The sequence below is a fragment of the Elgaria multicarinata genome, chromosome 11, assembly GCF_023053635.1.
Source record: "Elgaria multicarinata webbii isolate HBS135686 ecotype San Diego chromosome 11, rElgMul1.1.pri, whole genome shotgun sequence".
NCBI lineage: Eukaryota > Metazoa > Chordata > Lepidosauria > Squamata > Anguidae > Elgaria > Elgaria multicarinata.
In genome coordinates, this window is record NC_086181.1 from 28,645,485 (window position 1) to 28,665,173 (window position 19,689).

Below are 19,689 nucleotides of genomic sequence, written 5' to 3' on the forward strand. Positions count from 1 at the left end.
CAAGGGAAGGCCTGGGTTTTTTCTATTCAGGGAAGGGCCCTGGAATCTACACAAAGGGATCGATCATACATACACCCACACCCACCCACACACCCCAACACACATAGCCTTGTTTTCTACTATTCTGTTTTGTAATTAAAGTGCTCACTTACCAGAAGTCTTTAAAGAGTTCCTGGACAGCCTTCTTGTTGGGGGAAGCTCTAGCGCCGAGTTTCCTGCCCCGAGCAAGGGATAAGACTAGATGTCCTCTAAAATCTCTTTAAGCCTTTATCTCCTCTGCGTATCATCATCATCTTCTACCATTCTATGGCCTGCAAAGATTTATGCAAACAAAAGTGCATATCACACGTATGATTTTATTCTCATTCTGCTCATCATATTGAGGGCAAAGAGTTAAGGAGGGCCTTGCATTCTTTCCCTGTCACCTGCCCACCTGAAATCTGATTCAGCCACCCGCTCTTGAGTTTCTGAGATTCAGCAGGGATTGTTCACATGCTTCTGAGTGTATCTTCACACCCATAAGGGCTAGAAACATGGCTGTGCTAAATAGGGTGTTCTCAGGCAGTTGAATCCTGCCCCCGAAACTGCTGCACGTGGAGAAAATAGCAGGTTTTACACTGTTGCAGCCTTAGCTCTTATGACTTCCAGTGCCTGGAATAAACCGCTTAATACTTCTGCTGACATCTAATGCGAGTTTGCAGTCACACAATCTAATAAAAGTGATCAAAGGCATAGAATTGATTTCTGAGATCAAATCGTGCTAGCAAATGGCAGCCTATGTCATCTCTACTATTTGCATAATATATTCTGCAGATAACGTGGGGTCTCACAACGTTTAAATAATCCCATATCAAAGCCTGTCGTCTTACGCCTGATGTGCACATGCAGCAGAACGAGGTGGTAGAATGAACTTCACCATTTATTCAGACTGGAGGCAGGGGAGATTCTGTTCCTGAATGTTTCCCTAACATAACTAGCTCCCTGCAAATAGAAATCCAGCAAGAAAGACATCTTTCTTCTTGATGTGCTAGATTGCTATGGGCAGGCAGTTCTTTTACAGGAGGAACATTAAAAAATGATATTTTTCTCCTGGCATCTAAGTTCCTGCCTCACTCTAATACAAGAGTAAACTCACTATGACTCCCATGCTTCCAACCAGGGCAGGGCAGGGCTGCTTGCCCTTAGAGTTGAACTTTATGTGTTAGACTTATATTACTATGCTTATTACTTATTAAATGTTTTAGTGTCTTTTCTGTACAAAAGATTCTAAATGCAGCTTACAATAGAACAAACAACTTTAGGTTTCCCATGTTTTGGGAATAGGGCTCTTGTGTTTTAATAACTGGACGACAGACTGAAATCCAATAGATGAAGCTTTTCCCGTCCCTGCATCGTCATGCTGGAAACATGAGCAATGTTTGGTTGAACAAACGTTTTGCAACGCCCTTCATCCCAGCCACGTCCTGCCTCTTCTCCAGCTTTATTTGGGTGAGGGAGGGGCTTTCTTTTCCCCTCAAATCATTTGGAATCTGATCATGTGCATGTTCACCGATGGCAATGTGGTGCAGATATTGAGCATCATCACACAGGGGGAAATCACATTCCCTTGCCGTCACTTCTCCGCCCACGCATTTTGTCCCTCATTACTTCCTCTTTTGAAAGAGGAAGTAAACAACGTGCACGTGGCCCATTCAGTGGGCCGTTTTGATCACGCTGCTTCTCCTGCACATAGCAGGAGACAGTGGCAACTTCAGTCTTTAAAAATAAGTCAGACTTACTGGGGTAAAGAAAAGCTAGGGTGACCACATGAAAAGGAGGACAGGGTTCCTGTATCTTTAACAGTTGTATTGAAAAGGAAATTTCAGCAGGTGTCCTTTGTATACATTTTTAATTTGGAATAAATATACATGTATATAAATATATATAAATATATATATATATATATATATATATATATATATATATATATATATAAATAAATTATATAAATTTATATAAATATAAATAAATATGATATATATATATATATATATATATATATATATATATATATATAAATAAATAATATATATATGGGGAAACTGGTGAAATTCCCTCTTCATCACCACAGTGAAAGCTGCAGGTGCCCTGCCCTCTTTTAAATCTGGTCACTCTAGTATAGCTCCTGCAGCTTTAACTGTTGTGATGAAGAGGGAATTTCACCAGGTTCCCCATATATACAAAGGACACCTGCTGAAATCCCCTTTTCTATGCAACTGTTAAAGATACAGGAGCCCTGTCCTCCTTTTCATATGGACACCCTATAAAAGCGGTATATAAAAAGCAGGAGCCACACTACTACTTTATAAAGAAGTGCACTGACTACTGTTGGGGCCCATTGACACATACCATATACTTTTTTTTCCATACCGCTATATCCTGCTTGGTGTGGCTCCTGCTTTTTATGTACCGCTTTCATAGTGCAATATCCTGCTTGGTGTAGATGAGGCCTTATGCCCCTTGTGGCAGTAATGGCTGAAACAGGATGCAGCTGCCACGGCTGCAAGGGAAATAAGGGAGGGATTAGGAGGTAGACGGGCACATGTGCAAGCTCGGAGGTGCGTCCACTGAAGGCAACAGCTAAACCTTTCTGACGGACACTATGCCACTCTAGCTGCTGCACTGTGTGACTAGACTTCTGCGCTTGCATATGTGCCCACCTGCTTGCCTGCCCTCTCTCCTGTTTTTCTCGCAGCAGCGGCTGATACGGGAGGTGTCAGAGACGTCAGGGGGCCACATATAATATTGCTGTTGCCCACGCTGCATTTTATCATATCTCAGTGGCGGTGCACAGGCTTTGCCTGCAGAGGTCCCCAAATTTAATCCCCAACATCTCCAGGTAGTTCAGGAGCACCCCCTCCCACCTGAAACACTAGAAAGCCGCTGTATTGTCAATGTTGACAATGCTAGGCTAGATGGGCACTGTATAACACAGTTTCCTATCTGCCTTGTGGTCTGGTGAATCACCGTTAGCAGACCTATGTGCCATATATTTGTCTAATTTCATTTTAAAAGGCAACAGACTAAGCCACGTCTTGTGGTAGCAAATTCCTTAAATTAATCATGCGCTGTGTAAGTGGTCGTCCCTGCTCCACTGCAAATCCTGGGAAACATAGTTCTGTGAGGGTGGAGGGTGATGATCTCTAATGGAGATCAAACTACAGTTCCCATGGTTCTTTTGGGAAGGAAGCCATGACTTAAAAAGGAAGTCATGATATATTTAAAAGAGACTGTAGTATAGAACAGGGAGGAGGAGGAGAAGGAATGTGTAGCTCTCCAGATGTTGCAGGACTCCAATTCTCTAGCACCTAGGTTGTGCAAAGATCCGAAATGCTGTTTAGGGTCATAGAAACTGATACAGCAGAAATAACAGTTCCCTGTATTTAGGATGTGTCCTAATAACTGCCTCTTGTCTTCACTCTTAAAACCCCCAAAACTTTGGCAAACAAGTTCATGTTTTTGCTTTGTTTACAAACCAAAAAATTGTTAATAGCTATAAAACATCTGCCTTAATTTACCTCTCTGAATTCACATTCTTTGCCCAAAGTTTCACAATATTCCCCCCCCTAAAACCTCCCTCTGTGCCCAAATCCCTTTTTCAGGGCAGAAGAACCAACCCACCCACCCCTGCACCCATCTTCCTCCTCTGATACCCAGTAGAATACTATGCCTGCTTTCTTCAATCTGGTGTTCTCCAGTTGTGTTGCACTACAGTGTTCATCATCCCCAGCCAATATGACCAATGGATGGTGAGAACTGCAGTCCAACCTAATGGCATGGCTGCTGGGGAAGGCTGTGCTATGCAGCTATTATTTAGCCAATTTCTAAAGCAAGTGTCAATTATTCTCATTAAACTTATGAGCTCCGTGCATGGTGCACAGAGTGATTGGTGGAGCTCTGGGGAGAGCTGTCGTGTACCGCTGTCAGGCGCTGCAGGTACCCACCTGCTATTACAAGACAGCAGCAACGAGATGTTTTCCGGTGATCAAACAGGGTCTCGCAAAACAAACGAGGCCGTTTAACATTCCGGTGCGTGGCTCTATGCGCGTGCATCTGAGTGACAAATTTTAACTCTCTGTTTACCGCCCACATCTTTCACTGTGCCCTAGTGCCTTTTCAGAAGACATTGCTTTAGCACAAGGAATATGCAGTTGTTAGTGTTTTGCTAGAGGGGATCCAAATTAGGAATGGGAGAGTGAGGTCATCGAAGTCCTCCATTTTCTAACTTGATGCTCATCTCATGGCATTCTCATTTCCAAAGGTGAGCGCCTTTTTCCCCCTGAGAAGGAAAATGGCACATTTTCTAACATGGAAAAAGTGCACTGTTCCGTGCATCCAGCCTAGATGTACACTTTCCCCACATAGCATGAAAATGAGTGTTTTTTTGGGGGGGGGGAATGCATTTTTGAATCACATACTTGTGCAAGTTCACACTCTCAATGCAAACACAAGCTTGGGAAAGTGCAAATATTTCCCGGGAATTATGCTCCTGCCATTTTTGTGGTTGCGAACGGGCCCTATGAAGAGAGACTGAAAGAACTGGGCATGTTTAGCCTGGAGAAGATAAGATTGAGGGGAGACATGATAGCACTCTTCAAATACTTAAAAGGTTGTCACACAGAGGAGGACCAGGATCTCTTCTCGATCCTCCCAGAGTGCAGGACACGGAATAATGGGCACAAGTTAAAGGAAGCCAGATTCCAGCTGGACATCAGGAAAAACTTCCTGACTGTTAGAGCAGTACGACAATGGAATCAGTTACCTAGGGAGGTTGTGGGCTCTCCCACACTAGAGGTCTTCAAGAGGCAGCTGGACAACCATCTGTCAGGGGTGCTTTAGGGTGGATTCCTGCATTGAGCAGGGGGTTGGACTTGATGGCCTTGTAGACCCCTTCCAACTCTGCTATTCTATGATTCTACAATTTGCAAACAGGAATGAAATTTTCATGCATCCCAAATCCAAATGATGCTCACCCCCAGAATTAGCACATGATCTAGGGCTGGTCCCAGATATACTGTCATTCTCTAGGGATTCAGGCAGCTTAAAGGTTCAACCATAGAGTGAGGCAGCTAAGTGGTTTCACATCTTTTGATAAAGACCCTCTAGATCTGAGGTCAATTAAAAAACTCAGTATATGCTGTTAAATGCCTGGGGAAAAAGAAAAGTCTTGACCTGGCACCAAAAAGATAACAATGTTGGCACCAGGCGGGCCACATTGGGGAGATCATTCCATAATTGGGGGGCCACCACTGAGAAGGCCCTTTCCCTTGTTGTGATCCTCTGAGCTTCCCTTGGAGTAGGCACCCAGAGGAGGACCTTAGATGTTGACCGCCGTGTATGACTTTGGATTTCTATGAATCGGACCCATGAATTCTGCAGTGGAACAGCATCTTCTGATCTGCATGGATCAGCAGACCATTTTTTACCTTTCTGGAATTGTAAGCAAATTTAGTCATACGAAAATATGAAATATACTAATGTGTGCTCCATTTAAAACATCACCCACACACCTTTTATACATCTCTGACCTCTCTCTGCTGTGTCGAAATCTTTTTGTGTGTGCACTCTGCTCATTGATTATATGCTGAGCAAAGAAAAATATGCAAAATGTTTCCTGCCAGCAAAGGTTCTGTAAATTGGGGCAGGGTTTTCTACATACTTTTCGGAAGGGGAAAGAAATCTGAATCCATTAATCAGCAGATGACGGAACAAAAAAGTGTCTGACAATTCTTCTAATGCAGATGGGACATATTTAACAAAAAACCATACATCCCTAGGGTGAATGAATATGTGTGAGTCTGACGAAAGAGAAACAACGTGGGGTGGTGATCTTAAAAGAAAGAAGTTGGTGTGGGGGTGTCTCCGCCTTCCCTGCTGCCAACCTGTGGCCTCTAAAACATTAGCTCCAAGGGACTGTGGCCAGCCTTAGATGAAAAAACAAAAGTTGCCAACGCTTAGTGGCACCTGTGTCTCCATCTCTGTCCTCTCTTGTTTGTCCTGCATTGAACCTGAGATTGGAAGCTCCATAGGGCAGCCTCTGGCCCGCTTGTATTCTGTAAAGTGCCAGGCAATCTGATGGTTATTTCCCCTCCACCCAACTTTTCCTCTCCATGTGTCATTCCAATGGCTAGAAAGGTAGTTGTTGTTTTTAAAACAAAAAACAAGACGAGCATGATTTTAGTGCCATGTTTGAAAGCATCCAGAGATTCTGATACTTGAGCTGAAATTGCCCACACACTGAGCAATGATTGTTTTTATCCCACAGTTCCTCTAATATGTTTATTTATGTATTTATTTATGTGTTACATTAGATTCCACCTTCTCACCCAGGAGGCCAAAATGTACATAGCTCCTTCCATATTTGTCCTCACACCTGTTCTGTGAGGAAGGCTAGGCTGAGGGAAAGAATGACAGACCCGAACTCACTTAGTGAGCTTCATAGCCGAGGGGGCACTTGAACCCAAGTTTCTCTGTCACAAGTTCCAGTCATGAGGGCGTGTGTGACATGAAGTTGTCCATCCTTCCCCCATCTAGTACCCTCTAGATGTTTTGAACTACAACTCCCAGAATTCCCAAACATTGGCTAGGCTGGCTGAGGTTTATGGGTGATGAAGTGCAAAAACCTGGAAGGGGGGTGAAGTTGGGCAAAGCTGAGGTAATCCAAACTTTATTTTATAATGTAGAAGCATGATCATTATTCATGTTGCTGTGTCATATAAAGAACTAGGAATAAAGAACCAATTTCAGCCTTGTGAAGTATCATCCATCTATTTATCTATCTATCTATCTATCTATCTATCTATCTATCTATCTATCTATCTTGTTACATTTATATCCTGCCTTTCCTCCAAGGAGCCCATGGTGGTGTATGTAATCCTCTTCCGATCCATTTTATGCTCACAACAACCCTGTGAGGTAGTTACGCTGAGAGTCAGTGACTGTGCCAAAGTTACCCAGTGAGCTTCATGGCTGAGTGGGGATTAGAACCCAGAGCTCTCAAGTCCCAGTCCAACCACTATACCAAACTGGCTCACTTCCATCCAATGAAGGTGAATCCTACAGATTCTAGGCCTATAGGCCATGATACACTGGGCAGGGTTCCCATGACTGTCTTGTATATTTAACCATGAAGGTAATGGTTTTTAAAGCAGTCTTTTGCCTTGGCCACAGAATAGGCACAGTGGCCAGAAGCGTGGCCTTTTAAAGTCCTTATAGAATCATAGAATCATAGAATAGCAGAGTTGGAAGGGGCCTACAAGGCCATCGAATCCAACCCCCTGCTCAATGCAGGAATCCACCCTAAAGCATCCCTGACAGATGGTTGTCCAGCTGCCTCTTGAATGCCTCTAGTGTGGGAGAGCCCACAACCTCCCTAGGTAACACCACTCTAGATTAACACCACTCTATTTCAAGGGCTCAGGGCAGAAAACAATCTCATCATCTCAGGTTTTCCCTCATAACAGTGTCTGGATTGGGGTGGGGAGGGGAGGGCAAGGTTGGCCGCAGATCCTCAAACTGCAAGCCGACGGAGACAGAGCATACCCTTGCAATCCGCCGTAAGGCAAAGTTGCACTCTCAAAACAAATCATGTGCCTGGGGTGTGGGAAAATTCTAACCTGATTTAAGACACAATGATTCCTATTAAGTGGTCCCACCTTCCCCGTCACAGCACATGGGTGCCACATCCTCCTCATAAAGGCTTCTTGTATGCCTCCCACACACTTTTGAGATTTTGCTAATTGCAGGCTAAATTCAACTCTTTTCCACTGCAGACAAACCTCATCACATCCCGTCTTCCTAGCTGCCCCCCCCCTCTTCAGCTGACTCAGGGACACCCCCCAACTCACCTCAGCCTTTCAGCCCCCCTTTTCTTTAAGGTAGCTATATTCACTATCTCTCTCCTTTACCTGTCTCCTGTCTTTACTCGCCCTGAGGGGGCATCTCACACTTATTTTTTAAAAGTGCGGGTGGAATGTCTTTTAACAACTCCCCCCCCCCCCGATCACCTTCCCACCTCTACCTGTGACTCTACAGAATTGTTGGATGCCTTTGGGTGTGAGTGTGTTAGTGCATCAGGAAACACATACAATTCAGGATATATTCCCAATTTTTATAAATAATAATAATAGGACACACACACACACACATAACCCCTTCTTTACCTCTAATGGTTCCACAGAGATGTCTGGCGAGTAGCTTTTAACCACTCCGCATGGGCACGGTAGAGCAGTGGCTTCTTTGAACCTTGGCCACCTGCCTTTGCATAAATGACCCCCCCCCCCCAAAAAAAGATAGCAACTGGTACATGAGATGCCCCAAAATTCCACCTTAAGAGGTAGTGATGTCATCACAGAGTCCGCAGTACCAGAAGGCGCAGCCTGCATCCGGAGACCAGGGGTGGGGGGGTGGGAAGCAGAGACGCACAAGGTGTGTGGGGGGGACAGACGGACAGCCTGACTCCTATTCATCGACATCCTGCATCTCCCTCCCCCCCCACCCTGCCACCCCGAAAGGCCATTTCTTATCCCCTCCATCCTTCCTCTTCTTTGCTTCAGGAGTCTCTCAAGTCTCTCAAGGTTGTGGGGGGAAGAGGCTTTCTTATAGCCTCTTTCTTCCCCCCCCTGATTTTTTTTGGAGGGGGAGGTGAGGGTGACCCCTTCCAACAGCTCTCCTCCTCTCTTTCTCTCTCTCAAAAATAATATTAAGCCAAAAGGGTTGGTTTAGCAGGTAAGTATGGGCCTTCAGTGGCTATGTTGTGTGTTGGTATTTTAAGTGTGTCTGTGTGTCTGTCTGTGTTTGTTTTTCCTTTGGGTGGCAATGGGGAGGGGGCAGGCTGGCAGTGGTTAAGGGGATGGAGACAGGGGGAATTGGTGTGGGGAGGTGGTCCTTTCTACCAAATACTGAGCTCACGGGTCGGGGTGGGGGGGTGGAGAGAGAGACAGAGATTCAGCACCTGTGAGGTGGACAGCTGCATGCTACCATTGGTGAGTGTGTTTATGTTGGTCATTACTGCCTTCCCATCTTCTAGGGGAGAGAGAGAGAGAGAGAGAGAGAGAGAGAGAGATTTGGTTCTCTATGTGATGGCTGTTTGTTTGCGTGCGTGTGTGTAAGACACAGAGAGAGAGAGAGAGAGAGAGAGAGAGAGAGAGAGAGAGAGAAGACGACTGTTGATTTGTCTATATCTGTGTACTGTCCATTGCAGTGTGTGAATGAAAGAGCAATGGCTTTAGGTGTAAATGGTGCCGGAAGGGAAGCAAAGAAGATCTGGGTGTCTGAGGGAAAGATGGACATTTGAGAGTGAAGCTACTGGTATGTCTATGTTTGGGCAGTCTGTGTTTTGTGTGTGCGTGTGTGCGTGCGTGCGTGCGTGCCTCAGACTGATAAGTTACGACTCTGGAGATATGTTGTTTGTGTGGTGTGTTTGATTTCAACTGGTGTGTCAGAGAAACTAGTGTACCTAAGTATGTTCACAAGCCGCGATGATTAGTGGTGGGTGTTTGTGTGTGCGTGCGCACATGGATATATGAACGAGAGAAATAGGCAACAATAAGTGTGTGTGTGTGTGTGTGTGTGTGTGTGTCGCTGTGCCTTTGTGTGGTGCCCGTCAGTGCCTGTGGTGTCCTTTGCTCTTTTCTTTTGTGTGATATCCATTGTTGTATTGGTCTGGTGAGGCAGAAATCTGGACTGGGGTGGGGAGGCTAGAAACAGAGAGGAACACAACTCTCATGAAGGAAAAAACAAACACACTGACACATTGACACACAGCACGGGGTGGCATGCAGAAGGGGGGGGAGGACACAGAGAAAGCCATTGCTCTAACCTGACATGGAAATATTATAACACAGACAACTAGGAGAATGGCCTTGCATTCTCTTGCACACTGATCATTACCATACACATGTGCTCATGCTTGCATAATAGCTCACCTAAATTCACACTTGACAGCACAGCAACCTTCCTTTGCCCCCTTGCTCTCACATAGCAAGAGTAAAGCTTTGTTTTTCTGCTTTTTAAACCCTGAAACTAATTTTTAGGTAGAAAAATAAAACATTATATATGAATGTGTGTATAGACCACAGGCACTGGAAGGTTTTTTAAAAATTGCTCTTGATTTAAATTTTAAAATATAATTAATTCTTTAAATTAAAGAAAAAGCTGCCTTTCAGCCATAATGACTCTGGAAGAAGTTTACAATGAACATAAAATATAACAATTCACAATGTAAATAATTCACAGCACAATCTGGTACATATTTATTCAGAGGTAAGTCTCATTGGCTTCAATGGGGCTTATCCCTAAATACATTTGGGTAGGGTTGCAGTGTTAAATAATGGAAGTATTGGATTCCGGATTCTTGAAAGCTGAAATTCAAAACTTAAAAGTCAGACAGGTGTTCCATCAGATCTGGGCTCCTGCAGTAAATCTACATGCACACAGGTATGCACAGGTATTCCAGAATCTGACCCTCTGCAATAATTTCCTTTCTCTCACTTTGCTCTTACAGGTCTGCATTTACACAGATATAAACAGGTTCAGAATGATCATGCAGAACCACAAATACCAGAAACAGTATAGAGCCTGGTGCCAACAGACTCTTTGTTGGTTTGCTGCAATAGATTATTAGCAGTTACCCCTCCGGAATTTCTTCAAACACACACACACAACTTTGCCCCACCACACTGCCTTCAAACACATCTGCACTTACACTCCAACGCACCACTTTGTTCACGCACATACTGTTATATCCCCATTCACAAACATCTAAATTCACAATCACATGTGTGGAAGCATGCATGTCAGTGTACATAGATGTGCCGCTGCATGGTCACTCACAAAGAATAGTGGATATTGCAACCCTCTCTTGTGCATTCACACATACACACCCCTGAACTCAATTGTGTCCTCTATCAGACTGGCTCACAGATACACGCCTGCCATTTGATAAGAGAGACACTTGATGAATCTGTATTGCATTTCAGGCAACCTCAGATGATATGAAATTTCTGTCTGCGGTATTAGATTTCTAGTGGCTTATTCATACCTTGAGATCATCACCTGGCATCAGAGACATCAAGTGATGAATGTGCACGTAGTTATCAGCTCTTAGGGATGCACAGTCTTCTTTCACGCAGGTGTCTCTTACAGTACACACATCCCCTGCCGTGCAAACACTCCACTAACACAGCAGTGACTGTAGCCCTATGCACTTAACTGGGAGTAAGTCCCATTGCACACAGTGGGGCTTGCTTATGAGTCAACAAACACAGGATTGTATTGCCAATGTGTTGTGTTTCCAATGGCCATGCTGGTTGGTGGATGATGGGAGCCATAACACAATCCTGTGCTTGTTGTGTACACACAATTGTGTTTATACAGGATTATACTTGCTCACACAGGATTATGTGCTGGCTAGGCATGATGGGAGCTGTAGTCCAACACACTTGGAGGGTTGGGGATGGCTGCCTTACAGTACAATCTTTCCCACTTACTCAGCACCCAAAAATCATGTCAAAGCACACACCTTTTGACACGCACAATTCTACATATCATGTCATCTCAACATGTGCACATGCACACACACAGAACATTGCACATGTGGGCACACACACATACAGGCACAGACTCCAACACAAGGATCCATCTTCAAATACACATTTCTACATATATAAATTCTCTCCTCACTTGTTGTTACTTAATACTTACACAGAATACATACATTCCAACCTGTCAACTTGCATTCTTGTACACATTCCTGTATTTAAATTAATCACACACATAGAGAGAGACAGCTATACAAGGGGCATTTTCTTTATGATGGCATAAACCCTTCTTAAGACAGGCAGAAATGCATTACCTTAAGAAAACATTGTCCTACAGGCAGACCCTTCTGCACACACAGTTCCACCTAAACATTTTGCAAAACCCAAGCAACCAACCAACCAACCATGATATTTTTAAATTTTATAAAAAAAAACCTGAAGCCAACACTTCAGAACTTTCATTCTAACATTTGATTATTTGTTTGAGGGACACTTGAAAAAGAACTACATGGTGAGGTCCTGTAGTGGCATTCTTAAGCATTTATTTGCTAAATTCAAATTTCTCTTCACAAAGCCCAAAACAGCCATAACCTGATTGATTTATTACATTTATTTCCTGCCTTTCTTCCCACACTGGAATTCAGGGCTCCCCAGGCAGTTCTCTGTCCAGGCACTGACCAAATCCAGACCTGTTTAGCTTCAGCAATATAACTGCATCAGGCGCCTTCAGAAAATGCCCAGGATAGACTAAAACATAATACAGAAGATTAGTTATTATTAGGCCTTGAGGCCCAGTATTGGGAAAAAAGTCAGGCAATAATAATACTAATAATAAAGTTAGAATAAATTTGGGGGGGGAATGCAGGCAAATTTAGGTCAGGAGAAATTACTTGAGAATCTGTTTTTCCTCCCCCAAATGTATTTTAAGTCTCCATTAATGCACTTATACAAACCCGCCCACATTCTCTCTCGTGCAGGAGATTCTCTCCCCGACTCAACTTTCCTCTCCCGACTTCTTTATTTTGCAGCCCAGGAAATGGGATGGAGTAGTTGGTCATCTGCCCTCCCCAACCATAGCAAATGTCTTCTTAGTGAGGCATCATTGCATGTTCACACATGTACATGTACATGCATACACACACACACACACACACACTTAGTACACCTTGGCAACAACACGAGAGAAGGGAGGAGAGTGGATTGAGAGTGACGAATATCTAGAGAGCACCAAACCTGGTGCCCTCTAGATATACAAAACTACAGCCCCCATCATCCTCAGCCCCCATGGCCTTTGGAGTGATGGGAATTGTAGTCCAAAACTTCCCCAACCTGGAGGACACCAGTTTGGGGAAGGCTGGTAGGAGATGGGTGGCTGGGGGTGAGTGAGCTACAGGTAGAAGGTGGTTCCTTGAAGGACCTGTGAAAAGCTAGATACAAGAATGGGGGAATGAAAACCTTGAGTGTGGGGCCTGTGGTATATAGGGCAGTGGGCGTTACAGAGATAGATGCAAAGGGCCATAAGAAGGGTGGAGTTGCCATGGCGAGGAGTTGGTGAGGGCTCTAAGTGAAACTGGAGGAATGGGAAGCAAGGGCACATATAGGCCCCCTACACTTTCAGGAGGCAGCCAGTGGAGGCTGGGGGCTCCAATATCAGTGGGGCTGTGAATCCTCTCTCGGTTTCAGCTGGACCTCTAAAAAAGCTGTCCAAGGTGCTGAACCCCTCATAGGTTCGGGAGCTTGGATCACTCCTTTAGGGTTCTGAGTGAAACCCAGAGCGGATTCACGACCCCACTGATATTGGAGCCACCAGCCTACACTGGAGGCAGCATGGACTGGGGGAAACTTGGGTGGCAGCTTGGCTCACCGCAGGGGTTAAGAAAGAGCAGGGGGTCCGTGGAGAAGTGAGGAGCCGAGGCTGCAGTGGGGTCAGCAGCCCCACGGGGAGGCCAATGGGGCTGCAGGGAGGTCTACTGGGGGAGAGGGGAAGGGAGAAATATGTACCTGAAGGATCTGAGGGATTCTAAAGCTGGGCGAGAGTGCAGGGGCTACATGGCGGACCGCGTGTGGGGTGAGGGGGGAGAGAGCTTTAACAGGATCATCAGGGTCCATGGTAGGAGGCTAGGAGCCAAGAGTGGGGAGCAGTGGAGCGGAGTCAGGGGGGACACAGGGGGCAGAGGAGCAATAGCAATGAGGGGCGGGTGATGATCCAGGATGCAGCAGGTTGAGCCCTCTCCGGGAAAAGGGCTGGGAGTGGAGGGGGGGGAAGGATGGCAAAGAGGGGAGAAGGAAAACGGAAGAGAGGCCAAGAGAGGGACTGAAGATGGGGCGAATGGGGGCGGGGAGAGAAGGGGAGAAGGGAGCGGGGAACCGGGAGAATGTCAAAGGCAGTGGAAGGACAGTGCAGGGGGAGGGATGATTGAGGAGAAGGGGGAAATGGAAGAATAGAAGTGGAGCGGAGAGGAGGGGAAAGGGAGACAGGGCTGCAAAGACGAGGAAACTAAGCAGAGCGACAGAAGGGTCGGAAGAGAGGCTAGAGGGAGCAGGCCGAGAGGGACCGAGGGACGGTGCAGGAACAAGACATTGGAGGGATAGAAAGTTTGGCTGGCAAAGTGCGCTAGAAGCAGAGAGGAGGGAGCGTTGGACAGAGCAGAGGCGGGGAGGCGCCGCAGGGGCCCTGGAGGGTCGAAACTGACGTGACTTTAGCGCCTTATAGCCAGCAGCCGCGTCTCTCCCCGCCCTCTTTCTTTTAACTCTACACGCAGAGAGCTCTTTCCGGACCTTAGGGGATCTATCATCCCCCCACCCCACCCGCACCCAAATGCTCGGGGGCCCGATCCGGATCGAGGCCCCGCACCTCGTCTAGAATAAAAGTGAAAAAGGGAGTCAGGCAGACGTAGCTGCCAGATACGGGTTTAAAGTCCCGCCTGCTTTGGCCCCGGGAAGGCGACATTTTCTCCCACCCGCGGAGCTCGGGCCGGGATCTGTTTTTGCCACAGTGACCCGTGTGATGGATGGAGATGGGAGAGCCGCTTCCAAACGCACGTGGCTGGGGCCAAACAGGCGCGTTGCTCTGCCCGGATTCCGCGTAGGGAGGGAGAGGGAGAAGGACCGGCGTAGGAAGAAATCTCGTGTTTGAAGTGGCCCTCGCAGCCAAGGCGGCGGGAGTCCGGGACGGAGGGGAAAGAAGCCCTCCCTGGGAAAGAGTGGTGGTGTCAGAGAAGAGAGGAGGGGAGAGGAGAGAGAGAGAGAGAGAGAGAACTGGGCTGCGGAATGAGAAAAGCGAAACAGAGAAACAGGGAACTTGGGAAGAGGAAGGGACAGGGAATGGAGTTGAAGTGGACTGGCGAGGCAGGAAAAGCCAGTGCAAGAATGGGAAGATGAGAGGAAGCAGTGGAGGGTGGTGACTCCGATGTCCGCGGGCTCTGAATCCACCCTGGGTTTCAGTCAGAACCCGCCAGAATTCTAAAGGCGCTATTCAAGGCACCGAACCTACTTTGGGCTTGCTTCAGCACTTCGGATAGCTCCTCTAGAGTTCTGACTGAAACCCGTAGTAAATTCGCAGTCCCGCTGACACTGAGCCACCAGTCTCCACTGCAAGGGAGAGAGAAAGAAAGGAAAGAGGCAGGAAGAATACAGGGGAATGAGTGAAAGTGGCAAAAGAGAGAAGAAATGAATGGAGGATGAGACTGAATGGAGGAGAAAGTGACAGAGGCAAGAGATGAATGGGTGTCAGAGGACTGGTAGACCTAGATGGAGAGACCGAGGAGGTGAGAAAGAGCCGGCTGGAAGGTCTAATGGCGCGACAGAGTGGAGGGCTAGAAGGGGGGCGGAGAGGATCGTGCCGGGGTGGTCTGTGGGGGTCGTAGAAATGAGGTAGGGGAGGAACCCCTCGGGGCGGGGTGGGTGGGGGCAATGAAGGGATGATGATGAAGAAGAAGAGGGATGGGCAGATGTGGCGTGTGCGGGTGTTTGGGGCACCATCAACGAAGGATGGCAGAATGGAGTACTTGATGGTGGCGGAGTGGCCGGTGGAGGGAGAGAGCGAGCGAGCGAGCAAGAGAGCGGGTGGCAGGGGAATGCAGCAGCAGCGCCAGTGCGGGACGGAGGCGTCGTGGCAGCGAGGCGAGGCGTGGATGGGGACGGCAGAAAGGGCAACGCAGAGAGGAGGGTGATAGGAGCAGGGGAGGCGGGTGGCTCCGGTTTCGGCGGGTCTGTGGCTCCGTCCTGGGTTCTTCAGCCAGAACTCCAAAGGACCTCTCCAAGGCGCTCACCCTATTTTTGGGGATAGAGTTCAGCATCTTGGGTAGCGCCTCGAGAGTCCCGGCTGGTTCTGACCGAAACCCAGGACGGATCCACAGCCCCGCCGAAATCGGAGCCACCCGCCTCCACTGGGGTGGCCGGAGAGAGCCGAGGAGCGGACGGAGAGGGGATGAATGGGCGGAGGAGCATGCCGGGGAGGCGGCAGGGAGAGCCGGACGGGTGGGCAGCGGCAGCGGGCGCGCGGGTCCGGCGGGGCAGCCGCCCGCACTCACCTTCCTCGTCCCCTTGTGCGTCTCTTGCAGAGCGGGGCGCTGCGCCGCGGGCTCCTTCGCGGCCAACTCCTCCTCCCGCCCCGTCCAGCCGGAGCCTCCCTGCTCCCCTCCCCTCCCCTCCCCGTCGGGGGAGGGGGCCGGCCGAGGAGGAGGCGGAGGCGGAGGCGGAGGCGGGGCGGCGATGACGCCTCGCGCGCTGATTTGACACCTGCCCGGCCTCGGGGGCGGCCCCCCGCCGGCCCGGCCCCGGCCCGCGCCGCCCGATGCTGAGCTCAGTGTGCGTCTCCTCGTTCCGCGGGCGCAAGTCTGGCAACAAGGCGCCGTCCAAGTCATGTTTGAAAGGGGAGATGGGCCGGAACGAGGACAACGACAAGATCGTCATCAACGTGGGCGGCATCCGGCATGAGACGTACCGCAGCACCCTCAAGACCCTGCCGGGCACGCGGCTCTCGTGGCTCACGGAGCCCGACGCCTGCAGCAACTTCGACTACGACGCCAAGGCCGACGAGTTCTTCTTCGACCGCCACCCGCAGGTCTTCGCCTACGTGCTCAACTACTACCGCACGGGCAAGCTGCACTGCCCGGCCGACGTGTGCGGGCCGCTCTTCGAGGAGGAGCTGGCCTTCTGGGGCATCGACGAGACCGACGTGGAGGCCTGCTGCTGGATGAACTACCGGCAGCACCGCGACGCCGAGGAAGCGCTCGACAGCTTCGAGACGCCCGAGAGCCAGGAGGATGAGGACAGCGGCGGCGACCTCAAGCGCCTCTGCCTGCAGGAGGACGGGCGCAAGCTGGGCTGGTGGTCCTCCTGGCAGCCCAAGGTCTGGGCGCTCTTCGAGGACCCCTACTCCTCCAAGATGGCCAGGGTGAGTGGCCGGCGCCGGAGGAGGAGGAGGGGGGGCAGGGGGGGAGGGAGAGAGAGAGAGAGAGAGGGATCGTGCCCAAGCTAGGAGAGGATCGTGCCCTCAGAGAGAGAGAGAAGCTGCCCAAGCTAGGAGAGGATCGTGCCCTCAGAGGGAGAGAGAGAGAGGGAGAGGGATCGTGCCCAAGCTAGGAGAGGATCGTGCCCTCAGAGAGAGAGAGAGAGAGAGAGAAGCTGCCCAAGCTAGGAGAGGATCGTGCCCTCAGAGAGAGAGAGAGAGAGAGAGAGAGGGATCGTGCCCAAGCTAGGAGAGGATCGTGCCCTCAGAGAGAGAGAGAGAGAGAGAGAGATTGTGTCCAGCCAGAACACTATCTGGGGACAGCACACGCCTGCACAAACACGCTTTCCTTAGGAGCCCCTCAACTTAGGGTTCTTTAGAAGTAATATGTATTTACTCCTATTATGCTTGCTCTTGTTACTCTTTTGTGTCACGGTAAAGTAAGCAAAGTAAACAACAGCAATATAACAAGACCAAAAAACAACCTCTGCCCCTAAGAGCTTACAAATCTAAATGTTGGCAGCAGAGGAGAGAATAGGAGGGGGAAGGGGACAGGCAAGGATCATAGGAGAATATGTACAAACTCAGGTTTTGCACACACACTTGTTTACCTAGGCGTTAATCCCAAATAAGTGATCAGGATTGATGGCAGGTTTGGTTTGTGTAGGAGAGCCAGTGGGGAGGGATCATCCGTAGCTCTCTCTCTCTCTCTCTCTTATACTGAATTGGTCTGTCTAGTCAGGAGCGTCTATTGTGAGAGGCAATCGCTCTGAAGGGGGTCAGGCAGGGAGGGTTTATCCCCAGTCTTGCCAGGGCATAAATGGGAGATGTCAAGGATCGATCCCGAGACCTTCTGCACGCAAAACATGCGCTCTGCCGCTAAGCTAGCTCTGTCCTTTCCCTTCCATCTCCACTCATGATGAGTTATTTTAAAAGTAACCAGAAGAAATTGCTCTTCAAAGTATTCAATTATTCGTTTGCTTCTGCCATTGAGTCGTGATTCTGTTCACAAGCAGGCCTTACTGTGGATCCCGACCCTTTCCCAAACAAATTGCTTTCCCCCCACCCCCACCCCCACCATTGGACCTTGAAACGGCACTCTCAGAGCAGGAGGAAAAGCGGGGGGGGGGGAGGAGAGGTGATGTGCAAAAAGAAAGAGGTGTGGGGGAGTGCTAAAGACCAGGGTGCATTAACCATCAACATGCATTGATGAGGTGCAAGGCTTTCTCGTGTGAAATGGTTAATGGGCACTGGCACAATGCATGGACTAGCACAGGGGGATTGATGCGCAAGAGTCCGTGTGCAATAACTGGTAAGCATGTGCAAAGATGGATGTGGCATGGGGTCCTGAAGGGTGATGGCAGGTTATAGAGAAGAAAAAATTAGGGTGTTGGGGTGAGAATAGCAACAGGATAGATTGGGAATGAAATTGTCGGGGCAGGGAAAGGATTTGCCCCAAAGATGGAGGGGGCATCCGTGGCATCTTATGCACACCTGGACAAATGTGTAACTGATGTGCAAAGGGCATTGGAAGTGCCCTACAGAGAATAAGTAGTAGTGAGATAACGCAGACTGACATCCAGGCTACGTCAAGACAGGTTTCCCCAACTTGGTGCCCTCTGGATGTCTTGGATTACAATTCCTAGTATCCCCAGCCACCATGGCCAAGGGGTGATGGGAGTTGTAGTCCAAGACATCTGGATGGCGGCAAGCTGAAGAAGGACTGGTTAGGAAAAGGCAACATGTGGACCTAAGAATGATGCGAATGTGTGCATGAGCGTGCCCGAGGTACGCAAGTGTGCAAGGAGAGGTGCACTTGGTGGGCAAAATTGCGCAAAATCACTTGCGTCATGGGAAATCCGAGCGGCTACTGTGGAGAGATGGAGATTCCGAGTGGGGGCCCTTGCGACTGAGAATCACGGAGCGAGGCAGTGATTTGGGCTTGGGGAAAAGTTTGCAGGAGACCCAAGGGTGAGAAACAGCGGGGCAGGAAAAGAAAGGAGTATGAGACTACGCGGGACGGAGGATTGTGCAAGGGCCCAGGCGGCTGGTGGCAGCAAAAAGGAGGCGGGGGCACAAAAAGGAGGACAAAAAAGTTGAGACCAAGAGTTGGGCGCCACAGGACATGGGCGTGCGAATGAGTGTAGTAGCGTGTAGCAGCAGGAGGATCCTAACACGCATGCGCCAGATTTATGGCTTGTTCGTTGGAGTCAGGGAGAATGCCTTGATCTCCAGCAGGAGGTGCTGCTAACACAACTTGAGTCCTTTGCTCCCTGTCCCCTAAACTGAGGTCTCCTGTCCTCCTCCTCCTCCTCCTCCTCCTCCTCCTCCTCCTCCTCCTCCTCCTCCTCCTCTCTGATCTCCCCTACCTCCAGGTCTTACTTACTCCCTTCTTGCATTTTGGAAGCCTCCTGTCCCACTGCAGTTTTGCAACCCCCACCGGGCTTGCTCCACTGCAAAATCTAAGAATCCTTCCACCTGTCCTGATTACATCCAAATCCACTTCATAAATTCACGGAGAAACTCCAGATCCCCCCCCCCCACCTTTCCTGCCAGCCCTCAGCAATGCAGTTTTGGATTTTCTCCCCCACATCATGCTTGAGCAGTGCTGCTCAAAATTCCTCTCCCCCCACCGATCCCAGACACTGCAGCTCAGAG

At 48.8% G+C, this 19,689-nt stretch overlaps 1 protein-coding gene across 3 annotated transcripts in view; it reads left to right on the forward strand.

Moving 5' to 3' along the window:
* The first annotated feature begins 16,372 nt into the window (after positions 1 to 16,372).
* Positions 16,373 to 19,689, forward strand: part of LOC134406123 (potassium voltage-gated channel subfamily C member 1-like) — a 47,331-nt gene continuing 44,014 nt past the window's right edge. For all 3 annotated transcript variants that reach the window (XM_063137401.1, XM_063137400.1, XM_063137399.1), the window contains exon 1: positions 16,373 to 16,977. In XM_063137401.1, coding sequence (XP_062993471.1) covers positions 16,375 to 16,977 — 603 coding nt within the window. In that variant the 5' untranslated portion in view covers positions 16,373 to 16,374. The remainder of the gene's footprint in view (positions 16,978 to 19,689) is intronic.